At 46.8% G+C, this 16,614-nt stretch overlaps 1 protein-coding gene across 2 annotated transcripts in view; it reads right to left on the bottom strand.

Annotated features, from left to right (window-relative positions):
* The window catches only part of TYK2 (tyrosine kinase 2), a 2,798,586-nt gene that overhangs the window by 560,161 nt on the left and 2,221,811 nt on the right, over positions 1 to 16,614 (bottom strand). For both annotated transcript variants that reach the window (XM_044084572.1, XM_044084573.1), the window contains one exon: positions 16,121 to 16,256. In XM_044084572.1, coding sequence (XP_043940507.1) covers positions 16,121 to 16,256 — 136 coding nt within the window. The remainder of the gene's footprint in view (positions 1 to 16,120; positions 16,257 to 16,614) is intronic.

Here is a 16,614-nt window from a genome sequence, read left to right as displayed (position 1 = left end):
CCTAAGAACAGGCTTCATGGACTCCAGTGACTCCCATGCCCTTTGAGAGACCAACTTGAGATCATCGAAGGGCGGAGACACCCAAGAGGTGGAGGGTTGAGACCCGAAAGCCTTAAGGAGAACTGACTCATCCTCAGTAGGGCTTTTGGATTGCCAATCACCCCTCTGCCCAAGGATCTCGAGTATCTCAGCAAAGGACATCTCCTCAGAGGGGGATCCAGCTGACTCATCCAAGTCAGTGTCAGATGTTAAAGACTCCTGTGGGGAGTCCAAGTGTCTCCTTTTGCACAATCTCTTCCTGGGTACCTCCTCAGTGGGAGCCTCCGGGGAGGTCTCGGAAGAGCAGGGGCCACCCTGTGGGGCTACTTTAGGCTCTGGGACTCTACGCCTAGCCTGGATGATGGAAGCAGAAGCAGACACAGGTACTTTGGGGGAAGAGGAAGCAAGGCCTGAAGTCAAGGATGTCTTGGGGGGGCAAGGCTTTCCTCATGGCCTCGAAGGCACCATGGCTCCGATGTGAAGGAGTTGATGGACCTGAAGGAAAGTACAGTTTTGTACCTACCATAAATGTAGATGTTCGAGTGCTAATACAGCTGCAGTCATAACAGATGGGTTCTCCTGCCGTGAGGCGGGTCCTCGGTCGGCCGAATTCCAAAGTCTAGGTCCAGCGTCGGTTGTCGTCGCTTCTTCCCTGTCGTCAGTGCGACAGGGGAATAAAAGAACCAGCCGATGCCATTTTCTTCAGTTTTTCTTGCCCCAGATGTCAGGTGCCCCCAGAAGGAAGGCAATACATAAAATCATGTAATAATGCAATGCAATATAATCAAAGACCAGTAGTTGCAAGCAAATACACCATAAAAGAAGACCCCTAGAGGGGAAGGAGGGAGGGAAACCTGGACTGCAGCTGTATTAGCACTTGAACATCTACATTTATGGTAGGTACAAAACTGTACTATGTTCATCGTGCATACAGCTGCAGTCATAACAGATGGGTAGAATCCCAAAGCTAAGAAAGGGGTGGTAGGCACTAGGTGGAGCTAGGAGGAGCCAAAATGCCCTGCAAGACTGCAGTGGCAAATCCTGCTCTAGATTTGGAGTATAATGGTAGGTTGTAGTGCTTGGAGAAGGTATGTACAGAACTCCAAGTGGCTGCTTCTAAAATATCCTTGGTAGGAACTCTTCTGAGGAAGGCTGCAGAGGTGGCTGTGGCCCTGGTAGAATGAGTTCTAATGCCTGTAGGTACAGTTTTGCCATGAAAGGAATAGCAAAAGCATATGCAGTGGGCTATCCATTTTGAGATTGTCTGTTTGGATATTGAATTTCCTTGAGCTCCTACCGCATAGGCCACAAAAAGCTGTTCTGATTTTCTGAAAGGTTTTGTTCTGTCCAGATAATAACGCAGTTGTCTGTGGATGTCCAAGGAATGCAGTAATCTCTCCCCTTTGTTTTGAGGATTAGGATAAAAAGTAGGTAAATGTATGGCCTGATTTAAAGCTACCCTGGATACCACTTTAGGCATAAAGGACGGGTTGGTACATAATGAAACTCTGTCCTGATGGAAGATGATAAAAGGCTGGACAGCCATAAGAGCCTGTAGTTCTGAAACTCTACGAGCTGAAGTGATAGCCAGAAGGAAAGCTGTTTTCCAGGACAAATATTGTAAATCTGATGAGACAGCTGGCTCAAAAGGAGGCAAAGTCAGTTTTTCCAGAATGAAATTAAGATCCCAAGCAGGTATTGGTTGTTTTCTTAGAGGTCTTAAATTCTTAGCCCCTCTGAGAAACTGTCTTAATAGAGGGTGAGAGAATAAAGGTGGATCAGTGTTGTATTCTGCAGAGATGGCTGAGGCATGGATTTTGATGGAGAACGAAAGTCCACTGCTTAGCAGTTCAGCCAAATATTGTAGTATTTGAGGTAAATTCAGTTTTCCAGGGCACTGGCCCTTTTTCTCATTCCAAACACAAAAACGTTTCCATTTTGCAGAGTAAGCTTTTCTAGTTGATGGCCTTCTGGCCTCCAAAATGACATCCTGCACCTCCTTGGAGAGCAGGGCCTGCTGCGATGCTAAGGAATCTTCCATGCGGCTAGATTGAGTGTTTTCAGCTGACTGTGAAGAGTTTTGAAGCTGTGCTGAGTCAGAAGAAGAGGCATTAGAGGCAGGGTCCATGGTGGGGAATGTGTCAGGCTTCTCAGGAGTGGGTACCAGTGTTGCCTTGGCCAGTCCGGAGCGATGAGGATCATCTTTGGTCTGTCTGCTCTGGTCTTCAATAGGACTTTGGGCAGCAGAGGAAGAGGTGGGAAGGCATAAACTGTCACTGATGTCCAACTGAAAGAGAGAGCGTCCACTCTCCAGGCCTTTGGATGGAAGATCCTTGAGCAGAATTTTGTCAATTGATGATTTTTGTGAGAGGCAAAGAGATCTATGTCTGGCCTTCCCCATTCTTGGATTATTTCTGCAAAAACTTTTGGATACAACTTTCATTCATGTGGATCTGTCATATTCCTGCTTAGGTTGTCTGCCAGCGTGTTTTCCTTGCCTGGCAAGTACTGTGCTTGTAGTTCCATTTGTAAGTCCATGGCCATGTTCCAAAGTGACATGGCCAGTCTGCATAGGGGATAAGAATGTGTTCCTCCCTGCTTGTTTATGTACCACATAACTGTGGTGTTGTCTGTTCTTATCAATAGCTGACCTGGTTGTAGAAGGTCCTTGAAAGCTATAATAGCATTTATCACTGCTAGCATTTCTTTTTGATTGATGTGAAGGTGCTTTTCTTTTTGGGTCCATTTGCCCCAAATGCACCGGTCTGTCATGTGTGTCCCCCAGGCATAGTCCGAGGCGTCTGTTGTGATGACTTGATTTGCTTGAGGCTTGCTGAATGGAAGGCCTGTGTTTGTTTGGCATGCTTGAGCCCACCACAGAAATTCCTTTTGCAGACATGGAGTTAATGGTATTATTGTTTCCAAACTGTGGCTGTGTTGAGACCATATGTTTTTTAGGTACCATTGTAGTTTTCTCATATGCAGCTTTGCACATGGGATTAGTAAGATGCAAGATGCCATGAATCCCAGAGCCTGCAGGATTTTCCTTGCAGTCAGCCTGGTGCAATTTGCCAGTGTTCTGAAGTATTGAATTAGTTGCCCCTGCTTCTCTGGTGTGAGGTAGGCCATCTGGGTGTTTGTGTCCAAATTGGCACCCAGGAAAATTATCTTCCGAGAGGGTATTAGTCTTGATTTCTCTTTGCTGACTGTGTATCCTAGAGAGTTTAATAATATTATTACATAAGCCAGATGTTTCAGAAGAATGTGCTTGCTGTCCGCTTGGATCAGGCAGTCGTCCAGATAAGGGTATATTTGTATCCCTTGAAGTCTGCAGTACGCAATTACTGATGCCAGGCATTTCGTGAATACTCTGGGCGCAGTAGATAAACCAAAGGGCAATGCAGAGAATTGATAATGAGTTGAACCTGCAAGAAATCTGAGGTATCTTCTGCAATTTTGTCTGATTGGGACACGCAGGTATGCCTCCTTGAGGTCCAATGTTACCAGCCAAGACTCCTTGCCCAGCATGGGAAGAAGTTGCTGTAGAGTGAGCATCTTGAATTTTGGTACGAGTAGGAATGTGTTTAGAATGGAAAGATCCAAAATCGGTCTCCAATCTTTTCCCTTCCTTGGCACCAGAAATAGCCTGGAATAAAAACCTTGACCTTGTTCGTGTGTAGGTACCTCTTGAAAAGCTTTCATGTTTATAAGACCCGAAATTTGCTTTTGTGCCTCTGCCCTTTGATTGTGTGGCAGGTTTGGCATGCCTTTCATTTTTGGAAGGGTATGAAAATGGAATTTGTAGCCTCTGTTTATAATGTCCAGGATCCATTTGTCCTTTGTGACAATATGCCAATTTTTTGAGAATAGTGCCAGCTTTCCTCCTAAGGGGGCTGCCATTTGAGACCTGGTTGGCATGCAAAGGGGAAAGTCATTGGTTTTGCTTTCTGAAAGATTGCAAGTTGTCCTCACCACCTCTTTGTGTAGGAGCTTGCCATTGTCTGCCTCTGTACGAGCCTTGTGTTTGTCCTCTGCCCCTCGGGCGCCTGTATCTGCCTCATTGGGGTCTGTCTGTGGCAGGAAAGGACCAGTTTTTGAAAGGCCAATTTCTACTAAAACGTGGGGGTTGGACCTGCAGAAATTCTTTCACAGTTTGCATTGATTTAGCCTTTTCCTCCATTTTCCGTAATACTTCCTCAGCATTTGCCCCAAATAGTACATCCTTTTGAAGAGGGGCGTCTAGTAATTTAGCTTTGACATGATCAGGCAAGGCTTGTTCCTTGAGCCAGGCATGCCTACGTATGACTGAGCCTGTAACAGCAGCTCTACATGAGGCCTCTAGAGCATCAAAACCACATTGTAAGGTATGTTTACCCACTTGTTCTGCACTATGCATCAAATCCTGCAACTCCATGTCTGGTTGTTCAGGTTGTGACATTTTACTTTTCAAATGAGATAACAGAAACTGTTGGTATTTTAGCATATGAAACTGACAGTTTAAGGCCCTCATGGATAAGGTAGCCGAGGTATATACCTTTTTTCCCCACCTTTCTAAGGATCTGGAATCTCTCTCGGAAGGCAATGGGTTTTTGGCAATGGAGGCCTTAACTCCCTTGGGCCCCTGTGAGATGGTTTCTAGGTCAGCCGCATGGCTTTTGTATAGAAATTGGTGTGAGTCAGGAACCCTGTAGTACCTGTCAGGCTTAACTGGAGCTGGAGGAAGAGAATCCGGGTTAAGGCAGGCCTCCGAGTAAACATCATCTAGGATGTCCTGGACAGGAGGTATAGCCAGAGGCCTGTGCTGGGGTAACAAAAGAAATTCCCTGAGCCTTTTCTTGGAATCTGAATAATCCTGGCCTTCCCAGTGGAAGTGTTCCCTTAAGGTATGCAGAGTTTCACCAAATGAGTAATCCTCAGGGGGGGGATACAGAAGGGATAGATTCCTCTGCATCAGAGTCTTCAAAAGGGGAGTAAGACTGTTCCTGATAATCAGAGTGCTCTGAAATAATGGAGCCCTGATGAGAGGAGGGGGAATCTTCCTCCACTCTGGGTCTTTTGTCCGGAGGTGGCAGAGAACCTCTGATTAGAGTAATTAAATCCTCAGCCATTTTAAGCATCTGTTTCTTAGGCAGGGGGCCTGGAGATGGGCCCTGTGTAGCTGGTCTCTTAGGGTGCATGGTAGCTTTGGACTTGGTGAAAGCCTTGATGGAGAAAGAAGAGGAAGGTCTGAAGACACCTAGAGTGGAGGTGGACCTGTCCACATTCTGTGTTTCAAAGCCAAGCGTGATTTCGGTATCTGTAGTCAGGGTGTGGGCCGAGAAGCCTGCGACCTCGGGTACAGGAGACACCACCAAAGATGTGTCGTCGGTAATCAGGGGCTGCGTAGGCGCCTCGCTGAGAACCGGACTACGTGTAGTCGGCTTAGGCGTGGTGTCGGTAGAGGCCGCGGACCTCGAGTGTCGATCCTTGTCTTTGTGTTTTTTAGACAAAACCGGGGTCGGAGTATCCGACGACATAGTATAGTTAAATGCTTTCCCAAAATAATGCTGGGCGAACTCCGCCCGATGCTTAATAGTGAGTTTGTTGAATGTAGCACAAAAGCGACAGACCGAGACGTCGTGGTCTGGGCCTAAACAAGGTATACAGAGGGAATGGAAATCCTTATGCGGTATTTGCTTCCCACAAGAAATGCAATTATTAACTTTGTCTGACATCGGTCTGAGGCAAGAAAAGTTTCCCCAATGGGGTACTTAGCTTTTAAGAAGACTTCGGTTCCAAATTTTTCGTAATCTCAGGAGCTGGCCGACCGGCACTTGCGAACTGCTTCTGCTTCGGGCACCGTGCGGCAAGAAAGACTGAAGAAAATGGCGTCGGCTGGTTCTTTTATACCCCTGTCGTACTGACGTCAGGGAAGAAGCGACGACAACCGACGCCGAACCTAGACTTTGGAATTCGCCCGACCCAGGACCCGCCTGACGGCAGGAGAACCCATCTGTTATGACTGCAGCTGTATGCACGATGAAAATCTGCCAAACCCTCCCACACTGAGGCTGTGGGCTCTGAGCCGAATGTAGGAGCCGAGTTCATCCGATCCAAAGTTCATATAGGAAGAGTTGGCACCGACAAGTCGGTCTGACTATCTTCCCCAGATCCGACTGGAGAGTGTCGGCTCCTAGAGTCCCCAGTCGGTGCCGAGGACATCAAAGTGGATGGAGCTGAGGACACTGGAGCAGGTCTCGTTTCCATGATCAGCAGATCTGCTTCCTCTGGCTCTGACGGTCTGGTACGGCTCAGAGGAGGAGTAGTCAAAGTAGGAGTAATGGTCTTCGGCTCCGAAGCCGCTTGGGTAGGAGCCGACAACAATTTAGCAAGGCCTGGTGCCTGTAAAAGCTTCTGCACCAATCGATCCATATCCAAATCCAAAAGGCTGACAGAAAACCTAGAAGAATGCACCGACGGTGCCGACTGAATCAATGGAGATAGAGGCACTTCAGATACTGGCTCCAAGGCAGGGGGCCAGCTCCAAAAAGAAAAGACAGTCGGCTCCGAGGTCTGTGGAGCCGATGTCGCAGAATCCTCCAACTTTTTAGACTTCTTAAGAGTCCTTAGATTCCACAGAAGATTTAGAAGACTTGCTAGCCACATCCTGGTCACTCAAAGCCTCTTGAAAGGAATGCTTTAACAAGCCCCTGTCCACCAATTTCCTTTTCCTCTCTAGTAACACTCTCAAGGAAAAAGAATGGCAACTGGCACAAGACTCCTGTAAGTGGACAGCTCCTAAGTAATAAACACAAGTTACATGTCCATCCATCACCGACATTTTTTGACCACAGTCTGGACACTTTTTAAACCCAGACTTTGGGTGTTTATCTTTGTCATCTGCCATTATGCTACTAAAGAAAAACACAGCAGATAATCAGCAATACCCTAGGCTCTAACAACACACCACAGAAAGGAGCCTAAGAAAAATGTAACCCAAATATAGTAAGCTACTCAGTAATACCCTAGGTTCTAACAGCACACACACACACACACACACACACACACACACACACACACACACACACACACACACACATTGGAGTCTAAGAAAATGTAACACCAAAAATTCGAAAACTACTAAGTCACACACAGAAATAACTGAAAGTTAACTACTATTTACTATCTAAGGCCAAAATACAAAAAGGCCAAAAACAGGAAAGGCTATATCTGCAGATATACTAAAATCATCACAGAAACAACTAGGCCAACACACACGAGGCTGATATATGAAAAAAATTATTAAACACACATGGGAAAGGGGAGCTTTTAAGAAGCTATAACACAAACTACCTATCAAACTATTTATGAGAGTTTAACAACAGGATTATAAAAATAACTACTAATATATAAGTTTTTAAAATAGTACTGGCCTGAGCTGGCACTGGAACCTCCGATCAGATGCCGCGGCAAACTAGATCTGAGGTAATTCACAGTGCATCATGGGATACGGGTTTGGCATAGAGCAACTGAAGACCTTCTGCTTTGCATACGGCCGTACTGGAGCAGATGGATCGTCTCCAAACCCATCAGGAGAGAATGAACAGAGAGATTGAACAACTACACATCTATAGGTTTCAATGCAGTTACTTATCTGACTGGGCCTGAAGCTGTCAGTCATCCAAGAAGGAATAGATGTGAATGTGTTTTAATCAAGTCTTCCAAACCCAGGCCACATATTTCACAAAGCTCTGGAGAATAGCAGACAATCCAAATGATAAGAAAATAAACTAAAAATGAAAGTCCCTCTTGCCCTGAAGCTGAGGAACCACCTGTGCCCCTTGTGTACTAGAATATGGCGGTAGACACTTCAGTGACCAGATAAGTCTTGGGCATTGGTAAATGGAGAAGGGAATGCATGCTGAATATTCTGACAGCTGGAATCTTTAAGAATAGGTTGAATTTGAGAAATAAAGAATAGGCCTCCATAGCCCATCTTTTCTTTTTTTTTTTTGCATGGGGAAAAGTTAGGAGTATAACCCCCTCCTCTACTCCTCCAGTGTGACTCTTCTGTGAGCTCTAGGTCAGAAGCAGATCAAAGTAGATCAAAGACAATACCAGACAGTTTGCCAAGATGGATTGCATTCCTCAAAAGGGGAAGGGAATTTAATTTTACCTACTACCTTGACGAGATAATGTCTAGTGCCCATCTGTCCGAGATGGGCTTATCCCATTTGGTCCTGAAGAAGGTTAAGTGCCCCCCCCCCCCCCCACAGAATATGACGAAGTGGGTGTGCTGAAGTATAAGTAGTAGCAGATAATCTAAAAGCCCTGTCCCTCTACTCAGTCTCATACAGACTGCTCAGAGGCGACCTGTGTTTGGCATACAAGGCCATCTCCGACCCAGCCTTGATGGAGTTGATGTATATCCGTAAGTCAAACTCCCCTTGTGCAACCCGCACACAAGGCCTCAACTTGGTCTGTGACATAAATAGAACTTGCTGGTGGGATAGATTTGTGTCCCAAAGACTCTCCCATCTATGAAATAGACTCCCTTGCCATGTCAAGCAGAGTACAAACGTGTCCCTGTTGGACAGGTGAAACAGGTGCTGGCTTTGTGGGAATATGGGCAAAATTCTTGGCTAGGCTTATAAGGGCCTCCAGGCCAATAGTCTAGTATTGTCCTATGAACCTATGAGGGGGAAGGATTTCTTCATAGAGGCAAAACTGCTAAGACATTGTCATTTCCAAAAGGCCTCTTTGACTTGCCCTTTTGTTTGTTCTCCTACTGCTTCTTTTCTAAATTTCTCCAAGGTTTCACCTGCAAACTTCTGGTAAAGTGACGGCAAAAGAGCCACTGCTTGGATGGTAAGTTTTTGCTGTACTTTGGGATGGGTGGATATAATAAGAAGTTATGTACCTACCATAACGTTCCATGTTAGTTGTCTTCTCTCGCCTTCTTTCTTGCTTGATGGGTTCGGAGCCGATCCCTCGGCTCCGACTCGGCACTTGCTTTAGCTCGAGAACTCCTTTTACCAGCTCGAGGCAGCCCCATATCCCATCATGCAAGGCAGGAAGTACCCAGATCTCGTTTGTTGACAAAAAGGGCAATAACACCAAGCATAAAATACTTCCCAAAGGAAGAAGAAACTTACAGATGGAAAAAGGACCAGGTCTGAATGGTCTTTAGCATAACAGTTTCTTATACAAGGTCTGTCCAGGCCAGGGGGAAGGAGGGAGGGTCGCAAGAAAGAAGGCGAGAGAAGACAACTAACATGGAACGTTATGGTAGGTACATAACTTCTTAATGTTAAGTTGTCAATCTCGCCTTCATTCTTGCTTGATGGGACCGGCCCCTAGCACCTCTATCCTGGGTGGCTCAATGGAACAAACTCTTGAGGACTGTAGAGCCAAAACTGGCTCTGTCCCTGGAGGCCAAGTCCAATTTGTAATGGGAAACAAAAGTGTGAGGAGTGGCCCAAGTGGCGCTGCACAAATAGTGTCCAAAGGTAGTCTAGCTTGAAAAGCTGTAGAAGTAGCTAAACTCCTAGTTGAATGTGCTTTAGGTTTTGAGCACAGCTGTTTTCCCCTGATCGTATAAATTTCAGTGATGACCGAAGAAAGCCATCTGGACAAAGTCACTTTAGAAACAGGTAGGCCTTTTTATTATCCGCATAGGAGACAAAAGTTGATCAGATTTTCTAAATTTTTTGTTCTGTCCAAATAATATCTGAGCTGACGGTGGGCGTCAAGATAATGTAGCTTTTGTTCAGCTCTATCTGAATAGTTAGGAAAAAATACGGGAGATCAATGGATTGATTCAGATTGTTTTTGAAGCGACCTTAGGTAAAAATGATGGATTAGTTCTCAAAGATACTCTGTCTTTGTGAAAAATCAAATAGGGGTCGAACCGAAGAGCATGAAGTTCAGACACCCTCCTGGCAGATGTAATAGCCACTAGGAATAAAGTTTTCCAAGAAAGATATTTCAGGGAACAAGAAACAGCTGGCTCGAAGGGGGGGAAGAATCAAGGATGTCAGCACTAAATTTAGATCCCACTGAGGAGGAGGATTCCTGATTGGAGGCTTTAGTAGGAAAATTCCTTTCAAGAAGGCCCTGCAGAGCCTATGGGACATAATATTATGATCTGCTATCCCAACATGAAAATTAGAAATAGCAGCTAACTGAACTCTGACTGTGGAAGAAGAGGAGCCTGCATGAAAAATCTCTGCTAAGAAGTCCAGAACTGCCTGAACAGGGGCAGTAAAAGGATCAATATTTTGGGCCTTAGCCCAATAAGAGAAACGTTTCCATTTGCTCGTGTAAATCTTCCTGGTAGAGGATTTTAGTGAAGCTACTATGATATCTCTAACTGGGTTAGAGATCAAAGGAAGCCTGGCTAGGGAAGGAAGTGGAGCAACCATGCTGTGAGGTTGAGAGAAGGAATTGACCGGTGCAGCTGACCGGATTGGTGAATCAGTAGATCTGGCACTGGGTCCAGATGCCACGGCTGCACCAAAAGGTGATGATGGAGGAACGGAAACCAAACTTGTCGAGGCCAGTAAGGGGCAATGAGAATCAATTTGGCTCTCAACACGGTAGCTTTCTGGATCACCTGAGGGATGAGAGGAAATGGGGGGGAAGGCATAAAGAAGTCCCTGGGGCCAATCCTGGGTTAGAGCGTCTCTGGGGGATGGCCTGATAGAGGAAGAGGCTGAAGAAGTCTGGACATTTGCTGTTTTGGGGAGTAGCAAAAGATCGCAACATGGACGACCCCATTCCAGAAAAATCTCTTCCGCTATAGATTGCTTGAGAGACCACTCGTGAGGCATGAGAATAGCTCTGCTCAATCTGTCCGCTATAATGTTGGTTTTCCCAGGGATATGCGTTGCTACCAGAAACCGATGAGAGGAGATCGCCCATTGCCATAGTCTGAGCGCTTCGACACAAGGGGTAGGACTTGGTTCCGCCCTGTTTGTTGATATACCAAACTACAGACATGTTGTCTGTGTGGACTGCAATTGTCCCTACGGGAAGAAAGTCGTTGAGGGCTTGCAACGTTAAAAGCACTGCTCTCATCTCCAGGACATTTATGTGCAGATGGTACTCGAACGGTTGCCACGCCCCATGAACCATCCTGCCCTGATAATGCCCCCCCACCCGATCAGGAGGCATCCGTGGTGACAGTGGCTATCGGGACGGAGGTACAAAGCACCTGCCTTGGTGAACCTGAGACGATGTGATCCACCAAGCAAGATGTTCTTTGCATGTTTGTGTCACCAGAATCTGGTGACGCATTGGGAGTTGCTGGTATGACCACTGTGTGAACAGCATCCACTGAAGGAGGCGCATGTAGAATCGAGCCAGCGGAAGAAGAGTAATGGCCGCAGCCATGAGACCTAATACCTTTAGAACCATTCTGGCCTGTACTTTCTTGCTGGCCAGAATGATCCTGACATGAGTCTGAATGTCTGAAACTCTTTGTTCTGTAAGGGTAGCTGACATCCGAACAGTGTTTAAGTTTGCCTATGAAGGTAATAGACTGGCAGGGCGATAAGGATGATTTTTGAAGTTGACTGAGATGCCCAAATGAGAACAAAGGTCTATTGTGTAATCCCTGGCTTGTATAAGTTGATGCCTGGTGGTGGCTGACAGGAGCCAGTCGTCGAGATACGGAAACACCTGGAATCCTTGACGACTCAGGTGAGCCGTGACCACTGCCATGCATTTGGTGAACACTCTGGGGGCTGTAGTGAGACCAAAGGGCAGGGCTCTGAACTGGAAATGACTGGACCCCAGCCGAAGCGGAGAAATCTCCTGGAGCGTCTGTGAATTTTGATGTGATAGTACGCATCCTGAAGATCTATTGAGCACATCCAGTTGTCCTTCTGTAAGAAGGGCAGAATTGACTGAAGAGTGACCATTCGAATCTTGTCTTCCTCACAGACTTGTTGAGTCTGCTGAGATCCAATATTGGTCTCCAGTCTCCCGTCTTTTGGGGACCAAAAGAACCTTGAGTAGATTCCGGCTCTGAATGGTCTATTGAAACTGGCTGAATGGCTCTTTTGCAGTAGTTTTGATTTCTAACTCTGCAATGTCCCTTAGACCGGTGGTACATCTGGAAGGGAACTTGAGGGAAGGGACTTTCCTCGAAAGGAATTATGTAACCCTTGGATATGATCGACTGTACCCATCTGTCTTGAGTGAGGGAATGCCAGGCTTCTGGGTACAGTGATAATCTTCCCGACTGCCTCCAAGGAGGGACAGCCGGGCAACACCTCAGGGATGCTGAAAAGGCTTCTCAGGAAGAGACTCCCTGTTGCCCTGGTTCTTGGACCCCTCTGCCTCTAGAGCGGCCTGTTGTTGTTACCCCCTCTGCCTCTAGGGGTAAACTGACCACGTGAATCCGGCGTGACTCCTTGGGATTTACGGAACCACATCTTCCCACCCTTCTGTCCTTTGGGATAAGGCCTAGAAGGGGTGGAAAACGGACTCCAACAGCAGAAAGAGTCTTGCCGTCCTGCTCACACCTGGTCAAGGTCTCCTTCACCTGAGGGCCAAACAAAGCTGACCCATCAAAGGGAGAATTTGTGAAGGACGCCTTAAAGGGATCCAAAAATCACATAGCCGCATCCAGGCTTGGCGCCTAAGAGCCACACCTGTGCCTGCGGCTCTACTCGCTCCATCCGCAGCATAAGATATTAGCCGCATGGAGGAGTTAGCAATGGAATTGAGGGTTCCTAGCTGAAGCAATCTTTTCTTGGGCCCCTGCAGCTGTAGGATCCTGAACTACCTCTCCCAGCTCCTTGAGGATATCTCTGGAGTCTGGTGAAGTGACAAAGATAATTCAGCGACGCATAGCAAAGGTCGCTGAGGAAAACATCCGCTTGCCGTACCTATCCATGGTCCTAGAGTCCTTATTAGGAGGATGGACGGGCACGGAAGGATCTGCAAGTTCCTTTTGGTGGCCGCAGCCACCACCATGGCATCAGCAGGGACACCTTTGGTAAGGAATTGTTTGTCACTAGGGGCAGTGATAAATTTAGAAGGCCTCCTAGGGACTGGCTCTACAGAGTCAGGAGCTGTCCACGCCTTCGTGCAATAACCTGCATAAGGGGGTCGAAGGCGGAGACACCCAGGAGGTGGAGGGCCGAGATCCAAACGCCTCTAGGTATACTGACTCATCCTCAGAGGGATTGTTGGTGGGCCAGTTTCCCCTCTGTTTCAGAAGTTCTAGGATGTCTGAGAAGGAGACATCCTCAGAGGGGATCTAGGGATCCCTCTGACTCATCAAAGTCAGTATCCAAGTGACAGACTCAGGGAGTCTACATGCTTCCTCTTACAAGTCCTCTTCCTAGGAGGATCTCCCGAAACATCAGGAGAATCCTCGGAAGAGGGGGAAATTCCCAATGGGGAAACCTGAGGAGGAGGATCTCTGGGTCCTGTAGCAAGAGAAGTGGCAGAGATGTCAACAGGTACAATAGAGGGAGGAGCTACGGGAAGAGACTGCTGACTGATACCAGTGGCCAGTACACTCTTCATCACCTCGAATGCTCCCCTCCCAGGTAGGTCCGAGAGAACCCGCTCCGAAGAGCTAGGAACTCCAGGGGCCACCGAAAAGGAAGTCTCCGAGGCAGATGTCGGAGCCGAGCTCACCAAGGCCGAGGCTCCAAGGGGAAGAGCGGGCTCGGACAAGGGTCGATGCCACTCACCCTCGGAGGAGACCATGGAAGCCCGACCACCGAATCCCTCTAAGGAAGAGGAGATAAGAGTAGGGGCTGAAGGGACAGAAGGAGGTATCGGTCCTCCAGCCGTAGCAGTAACCCTGCCCGAAGACTCCAACTCCAAACTCTGGGGTAGAGTCGAAGGAGGAACAGTAATGGGGTGTGGACCAACAGTCGTCTGCTGAGACGGACTGTGTAGCATTTGGGCCAGTACCTGTGACTTGAGCAATCTACTGACCACTCTCTCAAGGTCATGATCTGACAACCTGGATGACTTTGAAGATCGGCTCCGATGGCTCCGCTCCGATAGAAGAGGCGAAGCCGGAGCCGAAAGTATCGGCTCCAAGGAAGGAGACCTCGACCTCTTCCGGGAATGGGCCATCGGAGCCGATACTGATCCTGTCGGCACCGATTTCTCGGAGCCGGCAGAACGTCTCGATGTATCGGCTCCAGCCGGAGCCGATACAGCTACCAAGGTAACGGTGTCGGAGCCGATCGGAGCCGACACCGATGCCTGTGCCACATGGGTGTCGGAGCCGATCGGAGCCGACACCGATGCCCGTGCCATGTGGGTGTCGGAGCCGATCGGAGCCGACACCACAGTGGTCAAAGCAGATTCGGCACCGATAGCCATCGGCGCCGAAAGCTTTGTGGATCAGAATCGGCTCCAGCCGAGCCGATCTCGACTCTACGAGTCGGAGCCGAGGCCGCAGACAGAGAAACAGAAGCCTGGGCCTTGGCAGTTTTGGTTGATTTTTGTGGAGCCGACTTAGCCGGAGAGCCGCTTAAGAAGACCCCTGAGAATCAACTTATTGCGTCTCTCCTGCAGGACTCTCTGGCTGAAGGAGTGACAAATAGCACAGGAGTCCTGCAGGTGAAGAGGGCCCAAACAGTACAGGCAAGAAGTGTGACCGTCTGTCAGAGACATCTTCTGACAGCACGAGTCACACTTCTTAAAACCTGAAACCCTCTCCTTAGACATGGTGCCTAAACACAACAGACACACACATCAGTCAAATTAAATTAAATTAATACCAAGAGGTATTTAGTAAAAAACACCAACACACACACCCTAACAGGGGGGGGATGGGATAGGGAAAATTGACTGACTAAAAATTAAAAGAGACAGGGATTTCTGTCAGAAAAGGTTAAATTTAAGATTAAACTATCAAAAAATTAGTTTTAACTCAAAAAAGGGGCTTAAAAATCACAAATGTGAACAACTTACCAGGAGCTGGTAAAGAGAAGACCTCCCAAGCGAAGCGGCAAACGAGATCTGGGTACTTCCTGCCTTGCATCATGGGATATGGGGCTGCCTCGAGCTGGTAAAAGGAGTTCTCGAGCTAAAGCAAGTGCCGAGTCGGAGCCGAGGGATCGGCTCCGAACCCATCAAGCAAGAATGAAGGCGAGATTGACAACTTAACATTAAATCTTTCCGTTTTCACAGTTTTCCCTTTCTCTTCAAACTGCATGAAAACATTCTTGGGGGGGGGCAGAAAGCAATTAATCTAGAACAGCATTTAGGAACACCCTTTTAGCATCTTCTGGCAGGAGTTGTATGCTCAGCCAGGTCTGTCACCTGATGGCATTGCTGCTGCTACCCTAGATGATACACTTGTTGCATCATACCCACATTTGTACTTACTATGAATTATGAGCCACCGTTTACAAAATGTCATCTGCTGAAAACGTCTTTGATTAAAACGTATCACAAACCAGGGACACCCATAGTTATACTTCACAATGCATTTAATAAGAGGCTTACTTTGTGCCCCCCGCCCCAAAAAATGTAGCTGCACTTGTTTGTGGTACTGGAGAACTAAGACTAAAGGACACTGGACAAGATACAGCTCACACTCTGATTCTGTAATTATGACAAATACTGCTTAATAAAGGGTCTATATTAAATTCTCGAAAGCCGACAATGTCAAATCTGACATTGTCGACACGAGAATAGCGAAACTGCAGAACATCGAAGAGGTAAACAGAAATCTCCGTAAGGGGAGATTTCCATTTACTTCAATGTAGTGTGGTCTCAAAGCTGGTATATTTAAATAGTGGGGGGTGTGGGGGGTGCAGGGGGGCTTGCCCCTTGCCTACACCGTTTAGTTTTTTTTTTTGTTTTGTTTTTATTTTTTTCTTTGAAAATTCGATGTTTTAACAGTTTGGTCACTAAGGGTCGACCTTTAGTGATTCGAACTGTTAAATATTCAATGTTCCAATACAGACCCTTAATAAAATATCATGCTGTTACAGAATGGGTCACAACTGTTGAGTACACTAATGCAAGAGAACTGATCACACTAAAAATAGAGGACTCTTGTATGCAATATTCTGGATATAATTTTAAATAATGAAAAAAAGAAACAAAACCATACCTTCTCTAGTAAGTGCAGTGAAGCTTACTCCAGGGTCACTCAGTTTAATAAATGGAACAGTACCCTCTTCTAATCCTTTTCGTGCCAACAAGATGTTCTTTGCACAAACATTTCCATGGACCAAGTTCTTGTCCTCCTACAGGTTAACATACACATAGTTATGCACAAAAAGGAACAACATTTACAAATAATTCTAAAACTCAACCTAAGACCCTGATATGCAATGCACAAACATGCACAGAAGTAACTAGATTACTTACTAAACTAGCTTTTCTGATTCTGAAACACCCAAGTTTCAAGTTCTGACACAGTAAGAATGTCTTTCTAGTGTAAAATGACCATCTTCCCTAATGTCTTAATAAACAAAAGATGCACTGGGGAATTAATTCCAAACTTGCTGTTCGGAAGGAATTTTTGTCGCATTTAAAAAAGATAATTTCCAACTTGTATAGCAGCCTGCTTAGACGTATGGAAGTGCACCACCGGCCAGACTT

This window comes from Protopterus annectens, chromosome 9.part0 (genome assembly GCF_019279795.1).
Source record: "Protopterus annectens isolate FY-2018-M chromosome 9.part0, PAN1.0, whole genome shotgun sequence".
Classification (NCBI taxonomy): domain Eukaryota; kingdom Metazoa; phylum Chordata; order Ceratodontiformes; family Protopteridae; genus Protopterus; species Protopterus annectens.
Note: the sequence above shows the minus strand (reverse complement) of the source record. Positions and strands in the feature narration are given on the sequence as shown.